Consider the following 21,107-nt stretch of genomic DNA (forward strand, 5'->3'; position numbering starts at 1 on the left):
GAGCTCTGTCAGGAGCGCAGTTGGAAATGGTAATTGAAATTGAAAGTGGTATCGCTCAGGCTCCCTCCCTTCGGTAACTCTCTGCTCCTGCTCGGAGACCCGAAATACCTCGCTTGTTTGTGCTGTAACGTGAAGCAATCAAAACAAGGGGGTGAGGGGAGGCCTCTGGAATAAATTGATTGTTGAGGTGGTTCTGGTATTGATCGGGTTCTGCTGTTTATGTGAAATGGGCTCATTTCTTTGTGGCACTTGGATTTACTGCACGGGGGGGAAGAAGCTTTTTGGAGAATACCCTTTCCACGGGCATAGCAGTATAGTGAATGCTCCTGTCCCCCACCCACAGTAATAGCAAGGGAAGAAATGAAGATTTATATGAACTGCGTTTGAAAGTCTTCCCAAAAATTGGACGATACAATGCGCAAGCCTCCTCCCAGGGTTTGTGGTGGTGCTCGGCTTTGTTAAGATTTAAAATATTTTCTGCCTTGTTTGTTCCTGAATGCTTTTTCCCCACTATCATTTTCTTGCTGACGATATCCAGCAACTAACATACACTATAAAAAAACTTTAATGCGGGCACAATCGCCTTCTAGAATGATGGGGAATCAGCCATTCCGACTTGGAAAGAAGGCGAAAATGCAGAATGCGTATTAGGGCTCTTCTGAGCTCATGGCCCTAAACTTCTCGCAAAGTAATTTTGCAAATTTGCTGCTCTAGGGCGGCCCATGGCGAGAGGTGAACCTGTGGCTTTTCGTACCGAGGGCTCTCCATGCCTTCTGCTTTTGTCCCTGTAATGGCAGCCCTAATTAGCACATGTGCACACATGTGCACATGCTCGTATGCATGCGTATGCCCAAAATGTCCTGTCTTTAATTAGGCTCCGTCTTCACCTAGCGCTGTGCCAATACTCCTTTGCACCTGTCAGCTGCACGAGAGATTTCTGAAACGGAAAGCGAGAAGCCTTTTGGCAGCGTGGTGAAGCCAGGCGTGCCGGCTAGTTAATGGGAGATCTTGGGATAGGGCCTGGAAACTTCACATGGGTGCCTTTAGGAGCTGACAACAGCCGAGCGAGTAGGTTAGAGAAGCTGGGAGCCAAGACGTAACCTGTCATATCCTATCTGCTTGATTTGGTTAATAGGCAGTGTTTTAGAGGAGGCAAAGTCGGACTCAGAGGCACCAGCTGAATCCCTACACCAGATATCCAAGTGTCTTAGCGGGAAAGGCTGTGTCTGCTGCTGGCGGCACTCGTGGCGGGACGGTTGGTGTTCCAGAATTTTGCTTTTCCTAGAGCTCCTTCCTCCAGCTGATGGAAATGTAGCGCAACCCAAATTTCAGTGGATCTTCCTTGATTAATTAGCGCTTTCATAGTCACCCAAATTTCATACTGGTTTTGCTAGAGGAAGCCAGGCAGGGATTTTGAACATACCTTCTCAGCCTCCTACTTGACAAGCTCCTGGCGTATGCATGCGCTTCCGCAATGGAGTGACCTGTGTTTATCCTTTGCGTGCGCGAAAAAGTGCCACAGATGAGTTCTGTGAAAGTTTGGGCCTGTTGGTGCATAAGAAACCTGAGGAGAAAACCACATTCACTCTCCTGAATTCCCCGGAGAAGCGTCAGGGATTTGATGTGCCCACAAAGGGACCGTCTTGGGCACTCGCTGGCACAGGGAGTTCACCATCACAGATGTTTACAGGCATTTTGATTGTTTGTACGGGGAGATGATTTATGCCAGTGTGGAAGAGGTGGAGCTGGTGATACGACAATGCACTGAAGGATTTCTGCAGTAGAAGTAAGAGCTATCAAAATGACGGGTGACATCGCCATCACTATGAAGTCATCCATTGCGCTTTCCCCCCCCAGTCACTAAAATGGCTAATTGAGCTTTCTGGTTGCTGTTTTTTGTTGGTTTCTGTATTTGCTGGGTCCTTGGTTTAGCATTTCAGCGCTCGGGAGCACCATAGATAGTGCGCTGGAAGTCGCCTGTGAGAATAGCACTGCCAACATAGCGAGCACAGAGGAGACTGAAATCTCCGTGACAATGCACTGGCTTGCAGATATGATTAGAAGGAAAACTGGCTGAAAACTTCCGCAGTAGATACATGGTTATGGACAAAACAACTGTAATGCGCCGAAGTGCATTTAAAAAACTCACTCCAGACTTCCACAGAAAGGAGGCGGCGGCATTTGTGGGACCGTGAACGTTTAATCTCTGTTGCTGAAGAGGTAAATGATTTCAGCTTTAAGAGTAGACCGTTTTTGAGATGTCTCGGTCCTCACTACACTTTGCTGTCTCATAATAACCACCCAAATGTTTGGATTGGATCGCTTAGCAACCAATAGCTTGACATCCTGTAGTTCAACCACAGGATACGTGCAACAGGCTTTGTAGTGGCCGCAAAAGTAGAGAAGTAGCGTGATGGAAATTAACTAAAAATTGGCTTCTTGGCACTCTAAATGACAGAATATTAGGAGAACTGTGTACGAAACAGCAGAACCGCTTGGTTTTTTTTCCATTTCAAATATCGGTAGGAGATTGAATCTAAGCTTCCAGATAAGCCCAAGGCAGAAGAGATAAAAATGTTGAGTTACAGAGATAAAATGCATTTTCCTAAATTCAGATTCTAGTTTGTGTCTGACTACCCGGTATATTTGAACTCTCACTGTAGCTATTTTTATTCTGCTAGCTAGAGAAACTTTATAAGTGCGATTAGGTCCCCATCATATATTGCATTTTATGAGCAGAAGGGATTCTTCAAAAACGATGCGAAAAGAATGGCAGGGAGGCAGAGGCACACACCATGATGTGGTTTTAACAATCCCAGTTAGAAAAGAGTGCAGGTCGCTACAAATATCCAAGCAATTATTTTCAAACCCTGTTCCTCCCCCTGTATCCTCTACCCTTTTCTCTCATGGCTGCCACTATACAGCAGCAGAGCTTTTAAAGGTAAGAGCATGCCAGAAGAAAAAGAAAAGAAAACCCAGGCATACAGAGTCTGAGAATTATACGTTAATTGGGTAATGTAAGTATTGATTTTTTCTCTTTCTTTGGCTTGTCTTATAGGGAAAGAGGAAACTTCTGTGGAGCCCATGAAAGTTGACCTTGCGTGTGAAGCAGCAGACATTTCAAATAAGGATGGTATGTTGTTCTGATATTTTAGTTGTCCTGAGGTGGCTGTGTAACATGACTTTCTGGGGTTTGTTTGTATGCTTCCCCCCCAGAATAGGAGTTATATTTAGAATCTCTTCAACCAAGTCTTCTTGAGAGTTTTCTGTTTTGGAGGGCTGGTGGAAGTACCTTTCAGTGCCATAGCCCTGCTTTTCTAGTTGACTGGGTTTATGTGATCAATCGGTATGTTCGCTCCGCTTACCTTTTAACGAAACGATATTTTAGGCCTCACTGTAATTTTGGTCTGGATGTCGAATTGGCCAAGATGTGTAGTCTCACATGGGAGTCAGAAGATAATATGCTGAAAATTTCTATGCTAGCGCCTGACTCCCATCACAGGGCAAGCGTTGGCTGTATAAGGACTCTGAACTCGTATGTTGGCCGCCTTCTAGCTCAGAGCTGATTTCTCTTCCTCCTCCTCTTTCGGAGTCCCTGTGTAGCTCAGTCTGGCAGCAGAAGGAAGTTCTCTCCCTAGAACATTTACCGTTGATAAAACTGTCGCGATTTGGTGACCCAACAGCAGTTGCGGCCAGGTTTGTGGACATTATCAACCCGAATCTCCTGACTTGGAAATGAAATTTTTTTTGTTCTTGACCTCAGTGAGCAGATGACCTAGCTGTCCCTGTGCTTAGGTTTTGGTGAGGCAAACCCTTTATTGCACCTCTAGATAGGCTCTTACAGCTTAACAAAGCTACATAAGGGGCTTTCTTGGGTTTTACCCAAAAGGCCCTCTTTACTGCTCAAAAGGGTGGTGCTTTTGGAACTGGAGTTCCAGTCCCTGTTTTATTATCATAAGTGGGCGCCTCTCTGTAGCAAAGACCAATTTTTTGGATTTCTCCTTTAGCCTCTTCAGTGTTGACGTAGTATAAATTCAGGCGTGCTTTTTTTACATCTCAAAGACAAAGCAATGTTATTCTTTTTGATGTTAGTTACACACAAAGAATCTGATGCTGATTTCCTTTCGCTGATGTCAGACCATGGTGCAGCGTTTGAATTGGTGGCCGACTTAGATACTGGCCTGTAGGGAAGTTTTTGCAAACACAGGAAAAGAAAGTGTGCATAATGGTTTTTCTTTTTAAAAAAATACTAGAGATTATGCTCTTACTAGTAAGTGTGCAGAGTAAAGCCAAACACGCTTTCTCTCTCCTCTTCCAAACAAACCAACCAAAAACTTGTGGTCACGTTACAATATTTGGATTTTGGATGCCTGGAATGCTCTGGGCTGCTTAGTGAAAACAAATCCAAATTTGCTAAAAAAATATCTTAAGAGATTTCCCGCTAGAAAGAAAAGCGATGGTGTAGCTGTTGAATGTGTGCCATGGTGCAGCACAGCTGGATCAGCTGACAGCTTCTGAAATTACAATCATGATAGGTTTCTTTGTTTCAGATCTTGCTTATCTTGTGAGGTCGTCTATGTATAACTCAGCTTGTAATTTCCTTTTCTGTGAACCGTCCCACAAGGACAGGAAAAGGGTGTTTGCTAAGGCTGCAGAAAAGTACTCTGCTGTTCAGGGAAGTCTTCATTTCTCTGCAGCTTAAGTTGCTACTGGGATCATAGTGGCGGTTTTTCTTGGGGACGTATATTAAGTGTTTAAAAAAAAATCGGAACGGCAGAAGAATCAAACTCCTTATGCTCTGTTTTATCTGAAGGGTTAAGTTTTGCTGAAAAAAAGCCCTAAAATTTTTATATGTACTGGGTACTAGTCGAGATTAAAAAAAAAAAAAAACAAAAAACAAACCCAAAAAAGGTTCCCTTTGTCAGTAATTTTTATGTAAATTGCCTATTTTTTCTCTAGTCCCCTTTCTTCTGCCCCAGGAGAGCTCATCACTTCACAGCTGAAAGCACAAGCATATATCACCAGGTACCCCTTGGCAGCCCAGCTATTGTGTTTTAATTTCATGTACCATATCACAGTGAAGCGTGCTTTAGAAATGCAGAGAGTTTAGACAGCTTAGGTGGATCTCGATATTGGTTCATCTAGTGGGCAGGGCCGTAATAGCGATATATTTCAGAAATTACTATTATTTGAAAGCTGGGCGTGATTCTCCGTCAGGAAAGCTGTCAGACGGTGAGCACGTAAGCCTGGAAATAGGCATGTGTATACAGAGATGCAGGTTGCTGCTGACAATCTCCATCAGCCACCAGGGTGAACACGCCCGGATATTAAATTTTTCGTACCCAGGACAAATTTGCTGATGAGTAGTTTTTAATGATGACAAAACCCGCCTTTGCTGATTGGTGTCCTAGACGATGTTTCCCTGCTGGCAACTTTTTTTTATTCTTATTTTTTTCTTTTTCTTTTTTTAACGCCACCAAAGCTTTAAAGATTACTAAGGTAGATGTGAGTTTCCAGCTGGTATTAGGTGGGCGAAACTCTTCACTCCTTTCATAATGGGGTTATGCATTCGCCTTTTTTATTTCAAGCCCATGGAAAGCTGCATCTTTACTTGCTGACACAATAGGAGAAAAGAAAAAGGTGAAGGCAGTGTCAAACCTGAAATTTCATATTTTATTTTTTTTATACGCTTGTGCAGGCTGATGAATGATCAGCAACCTGAATCATAGAATACCAGGTTGGAAGGGACCTCGAGAATCATCTGGTCCAACCTCTCTTGGCAAAAGCATGGTGACGATGTTGACAAGATGACCCAACAACCTGTCCAGCTGAACCTTAGAAGTCTCCAACGATGGGGAATCCACCACTTCCCTGGGGAGATTATTCCGATGGCTGATTGTTCTCATTGTGAAAAATTTTCTTCTTGCGTCCAGTCGGAATCTCCCCAGGTGTGACTTGTACCCATTACCCCTTGTCTTGTCCGTGCGACTCCTTGTAAAAAGGGAGTCTCCACGTTCTTTGTAGACACCCTTTAAATGCTGGAATATGGTGATGAGGTCTCCCCTAAACCTTCTTTTCTCAAGGCTGAACAAACACAGGTCTCTCAGCCTTTCCTCATATGGCAGGCTTTCCAGTCCTTTGATCATCTTGGTGGCCCTTCCCTGGACTCTTTTCATCCTGTCCGTATCTCTTTTGCATAGCGGGGACTAAAACTGAACGTGGTATTCCAGGCGTGGCCTGACAAGCGCTGAGTAGAGTGGAATAATGCCTGCTTTATCTCCGCTGGTGATGCCCTCATTGATGCAACCCAGCATCGTGTTGACTTTCTTTGCCACAGCAGCACACCGTTTGCTCATGTTGAGCTTGTCCATGAGGACCCCCAGGTCCCTTTCCACAGAGCTGCTCCCAGCTGGGTAGATCCCAGCCTGTGCTGCACTCCTGAATTATGTTTTCCCAGGTACAAGACCTTACACTTGTCCTTGTTGAACTTCATAACCTGACCTTCACGTGATTCACCAAAGCAACATAAAAGCAAGATCTCAACGACTAACACTCTCATGCTTTTTATGGTGTTGATGTAATATCCAAGAAATAAGTAACTATCAAGTAAACAGTAAAATGTTTCATCACCACACCGCAGGTAGAATTTAAAATATATGGGGTTTTTTTCTAGGCAGTCTGGAGTTATAGCTGAACGTGCTATACCCAAGTTATGTAGATGCAGGGAGGAAACATTGTTTAGGAAGCGGCTGAAGAAATAAGCTGTGTTTGCAAGAGTCTGACTGAGCTCCTATTTAAATCAAGACCGTTTTCTCTGCCGTCCAGGTCTACAGCATAATATCCTGCGGGTGGGGAAATGCACTCGCCCTCTCACAGGTGACTCTAAACTTGGTTTTCCAGTGTCCCGTTTGCCTGTCTTCTCTACTTAGATGCTACATGGTGACTCCTGGCTAGCTGACCTTTTAAGCAGGTAGCTTTCTTGCAGGGGAGAGGCAGGATGCCTTGCTGCTGACGCACATCCACCGGGTCAGCAGCAACTGCAGTGCTTTGATGGATGTGAACTGCGTGCTGGGTTATTTCTCCTCCTCTTGCAGGGAACTTGCTTGCTTTTGGGGGGAAATCCTTCCCTGGTTATGACTTGAGAGCTGCTGAGCAGCTCACAGGTTGAGAGAGGGGATGCAGATGGGTCCTCCCCAACAGGCCAAAACTTAAGGGAAAACACACAGGGAGAATGTGGGGAAATGTCCATTTCTGTTGCACGGAAATGTCCATTTCTGGTGTAAAAAGTGCCGCATGAAACTGCAGAAGGAGGAGCAGAAAACTGAATTTAGGAGGTGCTCACCCTCCTTGAACTTCAGGTGCTGAGCTGACCTGCTGGCTATTGTAGGTGCAAAGAGACCAGTAACCTAAGTTAGCAGTTAAACACCTCTAAAAACATTGTTTAACGATGTTTAGCAACTGTTTAGCATGCCCGGGGCTAACGGCGTCGATCTGACGCTGACTTGCGCTGGGAGGCAGCGAGGGCTGTGAGTCACATCCCCACCATACCCGGTGGCAGCTCTTCCATCTGCTCTTGCGGTAGGTACTTCACTGCCATGTTATTTTCCAGCTAAATATAGAGGATATTGTAGGCGGCCTTGTAGGGACATCTGTTGTTGAGGTTCACCAAGGGCTCTGCAGAAGCTTATCCTTCAGGTAGATCTCCCTGTCCCTGCCAGCGTTGATACAAAGAGCCAAGCTTAATCACAAACACATAGGAAAAAGCTAATGATGAAACCTGCCGGTGCCTTAGCGCTTGTGAGCCCCCTCCCCGCTGCGGTGTGCACGGCGGATGCTTTTTGTGCCGCTGATGCAGGATGCCTGGCTGCCGTTTCCACTGCAAAACAGTGGGACTCGGTGGTTCCTCTCGCTTCCCCGCTGGCGGGGGCTCCCCCTGTGCTTTCATGTTGCCCCTAAAGCATTCCCAGGTGGTTTGCAATTTGTCCCCCTCTATGTGACGTACTGTCAGCATGACAGATGGCGGTCTACTGCTCATAAAGAAAAAAAAAAAAAAGGAAGGCAAAGGAGATGTAGTCATCTGAGATGCTGATGGAGCCTAACCTCAGGTTTCGAATCAAGCTTTATTTTTTGCAGGAGATCTCTGTAGAACTTGAGTGAAGCCTTATGGTATTTTCAGAAAACCCAGCCAGTGAAACCGGCCGGCATAATGAGGCTGAGAAAGGCTGCTGTCATCAGTGCGCAGCAGCCTTCCCTTAATGATTTTTTATTAAGCATCCTGTCTTTGCTATGCAAATGTGGGTAAAGAACACAACATCGCTAAATGCGATGTGCATCAGAGCTTCTTAATCAGGAGCGGATACTTTTCTTATTATTCATTGCATACATCCAGGAAGCCATTACGGTATCTCTTCTGCATATGGATGATGAATAATTTACAAATAATTCATCAAGACCCTAACAGGTATATCGACATGATATTGACTCAGAAAGAGATCATACTGCTTGGCTGGAAGTAGCATAGCATTGATTTTTGTCTTTTTTCCCCTCCCCCCTCCCATCTTCCTTTAGTTTCCAAATGTCCCATTCAGGTTGGAGGGTTTTTCCCCATCACCCATGTCAAATGACTCATCATCTGCAGTTGATACCACAACATAAAGGAAAGTTAAATAAATAAAAAAAAAGTCTTAACATAAATGGCTTCATTCAAATTCATTGCAGAACAAATACTAAATTCTAATCTTAAAAATGCACGTGCTGATGTAACCGTTTTGTATTTGGCCTAGATAGGAGCAATCACACATGCCATAGTTTACATGATATTTTTGACAAAAGCGATGCTGAAATGAGTTTAAGCCTTCTATTTAAATTATTTCTTATGTTTTAAGGAATTTTAAATGGAAAAAAAAAAAAAAGATTGGTTTTGTAAATGGATAGTACACGAGCGAACTACTGTGGGTAGGAGTATAGTGATATTGCCCCTGAATCCTCTCCTAAGCTCCAGCAATTTGCAGTTCAAGGACACCCGGAGGCAGCGGCAGCATCTCTGTAACTGGAGATGGATCCGCGTTCAGCCCGCAGCTCAGCCTCGGCTCCTGCCAGGGACTTTGTCAGAAGCCCATAGATGTTTGAATTGCAGGGTCGAGACCAGTTAGCCCAGCGAAACCCTAAATTGCCCTTTGGAGATACCTGTATCTCTGCCTGTGGCCTACAGAGACAGAGGAGGATCATTGAGTTGGGCACTGAAGTTGGGCGCCAAAGTCAAACTGGGTGGATGCAGACCCAAGGGAAAAACTAGATCTAGAGGCTTGAGTTTCTAGCCACGCTGAAGCCTGCATCCGGGCGGGACTGCTCGTCGGGGCTTTCATGGAAGCACAGATTAGGATGGCTGACCCGAGAGACCCTTTTGCGGATTTACGACATAGAATTTTTAATACAATAAATGTCTCCGTTGAGTTAGAAGTGGTTATTGTTTGACAGACTGGAAGATTTAGATTAGATATCAGGAAGAAATTATTTACTATGAGGGTGATGAGCCCCTGGCCCAGGTTGCCCAGAGAAGCTGCGGCTGCCCCATCCCTGGAGGGGTTCAAGGCCAGGCTGGACGGGGCTTGGAGCGACCTGGTCCAATGGGAGGTCTGGAACTAGACAGTGTTTAAGGTCCCTTCCAACCTAAACCATTCTGTGATTCTATAATAAACTTAACAAGTATCAAGAATAGCATTTGATGACTGTCTCATTTTGTTTTCAGCTGAAATGACTAGTCAAGTTGAAAGTATAGATGATCCTACAGAAACAGAGCGGGAAGCTTAAGTAACAGGTAAGACCTTTATGGCTATTTTTTCTCCCATTTCCTATTCAGTTTCTATTTGAAAACTCGCTTTAAAAATGACCTTAATTAGACTTCAGCACAAAACCCCCCAACAAAACAGACAGAATACAAAGGAAAAGAAATTGTCTAATATGGCCCGTGTTACACCAAAAAAAAATAGAAATATCCAGTAGACTTGATTTGTCAAGTAAATATTAGAGTAGCAGTCTGCAATTGTAATGGATTTAGACAGCGCACGGTCTTAGATCATCAGAAGGCAAGACAGCACCGAGATAAGGAACAGAAGAGTAACCGAGTGAACAATTTTTGGCATTGCTTAGGAAAATGACAGGCAATTTATACCGGTTGGAACCGAGATCAGTTCTGTATTCTGGGAACAACAGGTTGGCGTCATGAGGGCTTTATTGCCCTTGGCTCTTCGATGTCTAACGTCACTTGTAGCGATAGTGCTGAAAAACAAGGCAAAGTCAGCGGGCTGCCTTCTGGAGCTCTGTTGCCTTTTGGAGCTTTTTGTGGATTTAATACGCTAAACGGCAGCGCGTGGCAGGAGCGTGCGATGGTGGCTGTTGCTGCAGAGCTTGTCGTAAGCATAAGCAGCCTCCCCCCTAGATAAAAATGAATAATTTGGCAGGACAACAAAAGTCCGAGGCTTACCCCCAATCACAAGAAGCAGTTGCCATTTCTCCCTCAAAAGTAGTGTTTAAGCATTAATGCACATTCCTTCCTTTGGCGTGGGGTTATCATGAGACGCCAACATCACATAAACAAGATGCGTTATTTGTGCTTGTAACAGGATTCCACGTAGCTCAAGACCAACTTATAGTGGCTTTCAATGGTGGCAGCTGTACCAGAGATTTAAAATACAAGGCCTTATTACTGAGTGTAGCCCTTTGTCCTTGTCAGCGTACAGACGATGTGCTGCCGTACTGCTGGAGTGAGGAATAGGCCTGATGGGGTCCCTGGTAAAAAGTACTGAAGCAAAACTAGAAGGCACCCTCGCCACTAAAATGTGGCTTCCACGGCTCTTCCTTCCCACTCCCTGGTGGGAGTGGGAAGGTTGTATGTTCTGTTCAGTCAGAAAAGGAAGAGGGACTATTGAAATCCTCGCTGTGAAAAATACAGGGAATGGTTAGTACCTCTCCTCAGTTTAAAAAAAATATATCTGATGGTTATTCCTGCTTTCACGTGGCCTGTAGGAAGTCTGTGTTTCATGCTGCCTTTTCCTAGGGAAAAAAATATCTATGAATGTTTTGGGCTGGAGTCATTTTTGCTGTACTAAGGGAGAGTTCACAGGAATAATATCACAATTAGCAATCGATTTATAAATCCCTTCAATTCCACTGAAAGGTCTGGCTCTGCCAGCACCTTTCTGAAGCAAAGGGGCCTGAGTCGGGGCGCACCCAGCATTTTAACGGCATGCGCTTGATTAGAAGAAGTCATTAAATCCTTCGTGGCTCTCTATCGAAGTCCTCGCGACACTGTTGCTGCCGTTTTAATTGCAAGGAGCGGGTACCCAGGGAGGATTGATCAGCCTGTTAAACTTCAAAGGGTCTTGCAGAGCCAAGGAGATCCTTTTGCTTATGATGTTGTTTTTAACAGAAGTTCTGTGGTCTAGCACCGAAGCACCCACCAGAGCTGGGGGCCTCTGATATCGAGCTGGGTAGCACGGTGCTGTGGAAAATGAAGAAACCCTAATGAGCGCAGCCAATTTGCTATAGAGTTAATAGTGGCTGTTATATATAAACCGTGTGACACATACCCGTGCTGCGTGCATAGCAGAAAGAGAACCCATAGGCATCTGTGCTAAAAAAAAAAAAAAAAAGATGAGACCTGGATTCTGTGCAGACGTTTGAAATTTTGCCTTTTTTTTTTTTTTTCTTTTTTTTCTTTTCTTTCTCTTACTGTGGTACAGGAAGGATGCGGGAGAGGAGAGACCCGAGGACACCCGACGGGCAGGCACTGACATCCTACGGCATCATTCTTGGCAGAAAAGAGCACGCAGAGATGCTCCGCGGGTTGGGAGGGAGGGCGCTTTGGGGAAATGACTCTTTGCTTTAAGTTCTCTTTGTTCTTCATTGCATTTTGTTCTGTAAGCCTGTTGGAAAGAAACATAACTTCCCAGTTCTAACAATGTTTTGCAATTATCCCTGCAATTACAACAGTTTCTTCTGAACCGTGAGTCCCTGTCTTATATTGGGTCTCTTTAGCTCCTGCATTGTATCATCAGTAGCCTGTTCCCAGGCCCTCACCCCTTTTCTGTCATCTTTATCTCTGTTCCCAGTTGTCTGCAGGCAACCTGTGGGAGCCAGTTTATACTCCTCCTCCACCTTTTTTTTTCAAAACTGTTCCCCGGGTTATAAAGGGAGATTTGCTTCGAGAGCATGGACTGCCACAAAGGATTATAATCCGCGTACGCTGATAAACCACCGCCCTCCTTGTGCTAGGCATTTGGAAGACTAGATACTCCAAAATCTCACAAATATTGATAGCGACAGCCCCGCATGTTGCCTGCCTCCAGGTTTGTCGTTCGGTACCCCCTGCGAGCACCCGCCGGCAGGTCGCCGTGGCCGAACCCTGGCTGCTGGAAGAGGCACTGGCCAGATTCCCTTGAGAGCATGCTGGAAGCAGAGTTCGCGAGTTAACTCCATCATCCCGATGCCTCAGCATCATCCGTGGCTCTGCCCTTCCCCTTTCTCTCTGGCCTGGGAAAGCTGTGCCATGTCTCTCCTTGGGTCCTATACACCAAAATAACAGCTCTAGCACCCCGAATCAGTCCTGCACTTTTCCAGTTAGCTCCGCGCACCTCAAAATCAGTGCCGTAAGTATGACCTTTGGGTACAGGTAGGCAACAAATATTTCCTCAAGCCTGCGAGTGACAGAGGATGACGGGCACTCTGCATTCAAGGCATCTTTAAATACGGCTCCCGGCTTTAACAACTTCACACCGTATCTTGTGTGAGCCCTCATTATATTCTCTACTGCATATGCATGGTTTCTTTTTTTTTTTAATTTTTTTTTTACAAAGCAATTAACAGTTATTCGGATAAGAATGTCTCACCATATGTCAATTGTTCTGCCAGCAAATGCTGCACTGAAATTTTTTAGAAGAGGAACAAAAGGGTTTCACATGCATTTCCTAACCATGTTGTAACTGAAACCGATAGACAATACACTCGATGGAAGAGCACGCAACCTGTGTCCAGGGTGTGATGTGCTACAAATTGTATTTTAAAATGCTGCTGATAATTGATCATTTAAAGCGAAGTAATTGATTCTTTTTTTTTTTTTTTTGCCCCCAATTACGCACGAATCCCAAAATAGTTATTCACTAGCTGTCCAAAAAAAAAAGGAAAAAGCAAGGTAAGGCATATCTCTATCCTTCTGCCATCTGGGTTTATCCCAGCTATAGAGTAGGTTTGGTGATAAATCACCCACTGACGTAACAGCGAGTCAAATGTGGCCCTAACACACCTAGCACTGGCCACAGCAGTTGATGGCTGCCCTGAGCTGCAGGGTGATTCAAAGGGGTGTCAGGACAAATAAGGATTGGTAAGGAAAACAAGAAAAGCCCCAGATGTCACCTAGAGAGTACGGCCCCTAGAAAGGCAGCCCCCTGGCTCCCTATGGGGGGGCTCCAGCATGTTTGCTTGTGGTGGGATCAGAAGAATCAGAATATTTTCATGTGCCAGCTCCTGTGGCATTTTAACTCAGGAGACACTAGCACCGGAGAAGATCTCAAGGAGCTTCTTCATCACCTCTTTCTCCTGGAGATCGGTGGATGCATAACTCTGAATTGGATCAACTGTGGAAGGAGCAAATGAGCTGACGTAAGCCTATGAATTGGGTTCATAATATTGATAAGTCTACCTAAATTTGCTAAATACCACTCCTCTAGGCTTTGTTCTTCTCAGAGCACCCTTGAAGGGACTCCTTGTTCCCTTTGAGGTGTCTCTGCTGCTTTTCTTTCCCATCCCTGGGCTCGTGCTTGACAGACCGTGTCGTTTGGGACATGGTTTTATTTTTTTTTCCTCTCCTGTTCCTTCACCTCGTTTCCAGCCGACTGCAGTTTTGCAGTGGAGGCCTTGCAGGTAGTACCTCTACACGGTGCGCATTCCCTATGGTTTTTTTTTTTTTGAACTGGGTGATTTGGATTGAAATCGCCTGTCATAACAGATGGAGGAGGAGTGGAGAAAAACCTTGGGAGAAAGAGGAATTTGAACACATTAGGTGTCTCTTCTCTGTTTCCCCTTTGTGCGGTTGCTGTGAAAAGACCAGGATTGAAGGGCTCCCTCAGTCTAGCTAAGTGAGGGAACTGGCCCCGCAGGGTCGGTGAGCTCGGCTTAAAGGGGCCCTACAGGAGAGATGGAGAGGGACTCTTTATCCGGGAGTGTAGCCATAGGACGAGGGGTAACAGTTTTAAACTGAAAGAGGGTAAATTTAGAGTAGATATTAGGAAGAAACTGTGAGGATGGTCAGACACTGGAACAGGTTGCCCAGGGAAGTTGTGGATGCCCCAAACTAGAGGGGCAGGTTGGATGGGGGCTTTGAGGGACCTGGTCTATGGGAGGTGTCCCTGTGCATGGCAGTGGGGTTGGGACTAGGTGATTTTTAAGGTCCCTTCCAACCCAAACCATTCTGTGATTCTATGAAATGTCAAGGAGACCTGAGGCGGCCAGGTCTTCAGCCAAGGTGAACCATTCTCCGCTGAGCTGTGGTGACTTCAGCTGATGGAGTATCCGGTCCCCTGAATCTAGCTCCGCTCTTGTTTCCATCATGCTCACCCACAGGCAACGTTAACGGAGCTGTAGGCTGCCATGATCTGTGTATCGGTTGTTACTCTCGCCATCGCCAGCCTCAGTTTTGGCGAGGGAGCCAAAGGGGGAGCCCCCAGGAGGCTGGCTGCCAAGGCGTGACAGTTCAGCAAGGAAACAAAGATTCCTTAAACTCCTTGTGAAGACTGACCGATAGTTTAAAAAAAAAAATAACCACAAAGGTGCATCACATTAGACACTCTCTAACCCCTGACAGTTATTTCATTGCACTTTTCATTTAACCTTGGTCCTCAAACAGCAGTGGGTCTTTGAAACCATGAGCCATTTGTGCGAGGATGCAGCGGTAAAGCGTGAAGCCCAGGTAGGAGATGTAAAGCAAGGAACGTAGGAGTTGATTAAGTCCTTACAAGACAATTTGCAGCTGCGTCTTATATCCATCTTTCTTCAGGTGGGTTTTTGTTCAAATTGGGGGTTTTTACCAGTCACAAAGCGAGTATAGTTTGGCAGCGTGAGGTCTTCAGCTGAATTAGTAGTCGAGGCCGGACCCGTGTCCCTCGATGCGGTCTCCACTGCTCTTGCCGGAGCTGTGGAAATATGGGGAGCTGGTTTTGTAGAAGAGCAAACGTCAGACCAAGAATCACTCCGCAGGGATTTGTGTCAAGGATTTTGGTTTAAACCCGAAAGGCGTTTGCAGTGGGTGGCGTAAAGGGAGTAGCAGCCCTTTGGTGCTGGTGTTCACATACAGAGTATCGGGCTCTGCTTCTATGTCTGAGAGAGCACTCATCCCTACCATTAGGCACAATGTTCCTCGGGGTGGTGGCTGCTCCGGTGACAAATGGCTTTGCTTCCATACAGACATCCAAAGGGGATATTTGAGACATAGTCTGTAACGATGGGTCACGCGTTTGCTGCAGCTTATTGTCAGTCTTTCTATAAAGCACTGAGAAAGCCTCTCTGTGAATTAACACCATTCTGCTTTAGGCACTTGAATAAAAATATATTTAAAAAAGAAAAAAAGGAGACTTTTCTCTATGTGCAGTGCATGCCGGCTTTGCTTTTAAAATGACAAACTTAACAGAGTACGTGGATCTATTTTCGTGGGGAATAGGGTGTATTATCGCAGGATTCGTCAAAGATTTGCCTTACCATAACATTTGTGATATAAAGGAATGTTTTAAAAAAAAAAAATTAAAAAATTTAAAAGGGTAACTTTCTTGATCCAAAAATACATTTTTACTGTGATGCGAAGAAATGTAGACTGTTGCTTGCAAAATGTTTTCTCATAGATGGTCCAGCAGCTGTATCGGTTAACACATGCTCTTCTGTTACTCTGCCGTTTACATGCTGAATTTGCCTCCAAGTCTGTTATTTTTCCTTTTGTCTGTGCCCTGCCTTGGAAAACTTAGAATCGATGCCTTCATACTATGATGTTTGTTAAAGCAAAATGTTAATAAAGCTCATCCTGAAGACAAGGCGATGCCGCCTGTGTGTTTATTCCCTCCTAACCACGCTGATCATTATTTGTGTTTATTCCCTCCTGATGGTGACAACCGACGGTCACTTCAGTTGTCGATGTTTCAGCTTGGACATGGGATCGCCAGCGCACGCAGCCGGCTCCCCGTTTGAATTTATCATTCACTTGATGGCAGAGTCTTGTGACACATGGATACCTCGGAGGGATTTTTTTGGACGGCATCACCAAAAGACTGGGGTCTTTGCAGCTCAGAAGGGAAAAGGTTGCTCGGTTGGTTCCATCGCTGCACCAGAGATGTTACAAAATCCATCCCAGCAGTTGTAGCAGTACTAAAATCCTCGGCATCTATCATTTGTCAAAGAATACTCCCGTGCATATGCAATCCACAGGCATAATAGAGAAGATGCAACATACGCTAGATGTTATCTGCCCTTTATGCTATCGCTGGTTTCAAGACTGAAAGGGTAGAAGATACTGCAAAGATCAGGAAGGTGGTTTTTTTCTTCCCACGGCACCGGTATAGATGAAAACACGCATATACCGACCCTGTCTTGCTCTTCTTATCCAAGGCCAAGGATTTAATCGTTGATAACCGAAGCTAGAGGGCTGGCTCTGTGTGTTCAAAGCTCTCTGATGAATGGATTCCCTCTCTGAAATGGGACCTTTCTTCGCCTGCAACCCTTTGACGGCCAAATGGAAGAGGACAAGGCACAGGAGACGGCAGGGTATGGGGAATGCCTGCCTTTTTACAGGATCCAACTGTCATGTACGGGGCAGCAGCAAGCTAACCCGAGTGAGAGAAATACCAGCAATAGCTGTAACACAGCACCGGGTTGGAGGTAGTTCGTCAGGAATTCGGTTTTCACTGTATCTCAAGAACCGTACCGCCTGGAAGGAGGCGCTCGCTTTCCCCATGCTGTAGCCTGTTTCTGCTGCAAGGGAACCTTTTTGTCCGTGGCAGGTGTTCATGTTCAAAAGGAGAAAAAGAAATTCATCTCTCATCTAGCAGCAAGTACTCTCTGTCCCACCCTTTTGGAATAGCACAAGGTTGAGAGGAAAACCCCTGTGGTTTTGGAGGACAAAGAAGGGCACATGTTTGAGGCTGCTCAGACCCTCGCAGCGATGGGTGTTTGCCTGGATGATGTGGATTAAGCAAAGAGCAAGTGAGTCTGATAGGATGAGATGAGCGATAAACTATTCCTTGATTACACTCCTGTTGCTGCTGGCCAGATTGACACCTCCCCTTCCAGATCTTGCTTGGAAAAGTGGTAGACTTGCACCTGGGGAAGACTTTTTCTGAGCTGAAAACATCGGAGGTCACTCTAAGGCTGCAGAAGCGGAGGCCTGGTTGCCACTTTTCCTGCTCTGCTTTCTTGAAGAGATTCTCACGGAGGAACTGGGTTGTCTTGCAGGATTTCCATGCAAACTGCCACTCCTCAGAGGACTCTGTACACGCTTTAAATAAATTGGCTTTGATTCCTTGCCCCCCGCCCCCCTTCTCTTGCACAGCAGCTTCCGAAGGGTCTTTATGACCTTGATCCTATCTCGTAGGGTGAAATCTGTGCTTTGGGATTTTAATTGGTCTTGGGGGTTGTATTTTTTATTTTTTTCCTGCAATAAGCGTCAGGAGACATTTTAAAAAAACTAATTTCTAGTTCCATTAGAATTATCGGCAAACCCTTAAAGTAAGCAGCAAATCTCTGTTAATTCCTTTGGAATTCACTGATAAAACATTTATCGTAATGAATTCCTGTAGAAAAAAAAAGGAAATAAACAGTCCTGATGAAAACACAGCTGGTGGAGGCGGTACCCAGGGATGCTGCTCTGTCTGGTGGCAGCTGAGGGCTCGTTGCTTTGGGGGCACCTTCTGAGTGTGGGGCAGGTGAGGTTTCTCTCTGGTTTAAACCTATGGAGCATCACCCTCTCCTCGGTGGAAGAGGAGCTCTGGGCTGAAATATGCCTTGTCTCAATGAGTTCAACAACATTTTGGAGAGGGCGGTGCTCAAGGAGCTTTGCAGGACTGTTGTGAGACCAGACGAGTGTGCTCAAGAAGATCCTGGGACCATTGTGAGATTGTAGGGGAAGCGGCACTTGATCAACCTAAATGCTGCTACAGGACAGGTTGCTGTACTCCCTCCTGCTGTGTCTGGACACGTCTGACTTAGAAACGGTACCACCAAGAAGACAACATTGCCATCAAGTTTGGTTTTCATCAGAAATATGGTGGTCAGTAGAAGCGATTGAGAAAAGCCCGCCTCCCACCCCATAGAAATGGTGTTTAGTCAACATGAGTGTTCATGGAAAAGGGCAAGGAAGCCAAAGCCCAGTGAGACCGACCACACTGTCCCAAACTAGCGCAATGGGGGCAAGAATGCAGGAAGCTTTTATTAAAGTTTTTCAGCACAAGCCTGGGAAGCAGCCCCACCACCGCTGCTGGGTTTTGCAGAGTCTGACGAGCCAGTTGGGTCTGTGCAGCGGATGTCCAACACCAGCTGCTGAGCACTGCTGGCAAGCAGCGCCCTTCTGGAGGGGAAATGTAAGCCCTAAACTTGAATTTTTTATTTATTTATTTATTTCTATTCCCCCTGCCATGTCCGTCTGTCCCCCCCAGCAAGCCAGGAAACTAGTATTGGAAAAAAAAAAGACCATGATTTTCAGAGAACGACGGAACACAGCAAGATCAAGTTGAAACGAGCAGCAAAGACCCACGAACCAAGCAGCAATCCACCGGGCGTCCTGAGCCCTGCAACTCGCATCGTCTCGGCACCGGAGGGGGGTTATGTTTATTTTTGCACCCAAAGGTGAACGTGGAGAGGCCGGGTGCTGAGGAGGGGGTGATTACCTCTCCCCCTCCCTGGGCACTTTACACGAAGAGGGGGTTCAGCATCTGAGTGATGAGTGCCCCAAGAGCACCAATTAATCTAAAATATAGGATTTAAATAGTGTATTCTGTAATAGTATATATGTACTACATACGTATAGGTATGACATACGCTACGTAATACATGATGTGGTAAATATTCTGTATTTACTGTGTATTAGATAATGTCTAGTTAATACATTTTAGATAGTATAATGTATATTATTATGTGCTGTACATATATCTAATTCAATTAGATAAACTATTAACTCTATAGAAAACGTATTTTAGATTAAACTAATTTTTATACACTCTGTAAACAACGGCCTGTATGTAAATACTATGTAACTTATAGCCTACAGATATCAACTAGTATGGAGGTAATATATACCCACTATCTACTAAAATACTGTGTTATAGGGCAGGTATTATAGATAAAATATATACTATACACTGTTTATGATATGTAACAAAATATAATCTATAACACAAAGTGGTGTTTTATGAAGTATATATGTAACTTAGGCACTACATGTGTACAAAACAGAATATGTTATGTACTGTATAAGCTCTATGCTATAATACTCTGATTTTTGAACTATTCCTATATAAAATGTATTGGTATTGCACTATATAGTAACTACATCATCATACTAAATTGCCTCTTTGTATACTGTGTCATTAGCAAGATTCGAGACTTAACATTACAGAGAATAGGTAATATAATGACATAATAAATTAATATATCAAATCTTACACTGTATGTAAAATTAGTATCAGCACATTACATCTCATGTTGATATATTGTATGGTAATTATACAACTGTCGTCTTATATTCAATGCAGATCATATTGCGTATATTATCAATGCAACATATGTTATGTTGCTGATGGGTTGGTTTTTTTCTGCAGCATATCCGTTTAATAAAAACCAAGAAAAACAGATGAAAACAGAGAAAACACATAGGAAAACCACAGAAAACAGAGGCGCGAGCGTGGCGGAGGAGAGGCTGGGTGAAGCTGGGCAGCAGGTGAACTCTAGTCCCCACCTGATTGCCTCGGCACCGTGACTTGAATAGCCAATATTTGAGCTGAATAAAGCCACTAGACATGGCGGGGGGTTGTTACTTTATATCTCTGTATTTGAAATCCGTGTCTGCCTCTGTGCGATTAAGTTGATTTGTACCATGATCTGGAAGACAGAAACCACGGTTTTTAAAAAAATGCTTCTTGTTAGCAAGGTGAGTTTGGGGTTTTTTTTTTAGAGGGTTTGTTGTTTTGTTTTGTTTTTGTTTTTTTTCACAGTCAAACCTAGTGACAAATACAAAAGACAGGACTAGAGTTTCACTTGAAAATAAAATAATAAAAAAATGCTGGCAATCCTCTCTGGTTTTATCCAGAGAGCAAGTTTGACATGACCTTAAATACAGAGAAAGTTGTCTGGCAAATCTGCACACTTGTTTCTTTTCCTGCTGGGAAGAGGCGGCCCTGGAGCACACCCCTGCCCTGGGCTGTGTTGGTCAACACACAGTCAGACCTGGGGAGAGCAGGAAATTATTCAGGCTGGTGGGCACCGCAGGAGCCCTTGAGCTCCGGCCAGCCAGCCACTAGTCCCACCACGGAGCCGAGGGCTCCCAGACAGCAGCCACTGCCCAAAACTCAGGCCAAAGGCCCAGCAGGAGGCTGGAGAACTTGGGTGGGAGGCAGATGGAGATGGCTGCACACCTGGGAAGGAGAGGGGATGGTGGGAACATGACAGCAGCAGACAGGCACAGCAAGCCAGCCTTGGAGGTTGCACGGCAACCCCAGCAGCATGACCCCAAGAAAAAGCGCTGTGCTTTTCACTAGCCATTAGCTGAAAAGAGACTTGGAGCTATGAGCAATGAAAATGCTTCCTGCTGTTCAGCCTCGCTGGGGCTGGAGAAAACAGAACTGAGATGAACCATTGCTTCCTTTCCTACAAAGAAAGTACCCAGCTCACCAGCAATTTCTCTCACTGGTGGGCCCTTCCCACAACGGCTGACCTCTTGTGCCAGGCAAGAGCAGCAGCATAGTTGAAATTATTTTTCTAAAGCTCTGACTTGTGTTGCTGAACCCCTGGGAAAGGGAGATTTAGAGATGGGTTATGATTCTAATCCTGGTCCCCAAGCCGTACAACAGCCGTTCCAACAT

At 45.1% G+C, this 21,107-nt stretch overlaps 1 protein-coding gene across 3 annotated transcripts in view; it reads left to right on the forward strand.

Moving 5' to 3' along the window:
- Positions 1-16,073, forward strand: part of MACROD2 (mono-ADP ribosylhydrolase 2) — an 891,460-nt gene extending 875,387 nt beyond the window's left edge. For all 3 annotated transcript variants that reach the window (XM_054194034.1, XM_054194036.1, XM_054194035.1), the window contains 3 exons: positions 3,059-3,133; positions 9,749-9,817; positions 11,742-16,073. In XM_054194034.1, coding sequence (XP_054050009.1) covers positions 3,059-3,133; positions 9,749-9,810 — 137 coding nt within the window. In that variant the 3' untranslated portion in view covers positions 9,811-9,817; positions 11,742-16,073. The remainder of the gene's footprint in view (positions 1-3,058; positions 3,134-9,748; positions 9,818-11,741) is intronic.
- The last annotated feature ends 5,034 nt before the right edge of the window (positions 16,074-21,107 follow it).

The sequence above is a fragment of the Rissa tridactyla genome, chromosome 3 (assembly GCF_028500815.1).
Source record: "Rissa tridactyla isolate bRisTri1 chromosome 3, bRisTri1.patW.cur.20221130, whole genome shotgun sequence".
NCBI classification, from domain to species: domain Eukaryota; kingdom Metazoa; phylum Chordata; class Aves; order Charadriiformes; family Laridae; genus Rissa; species Rissa tridactyla.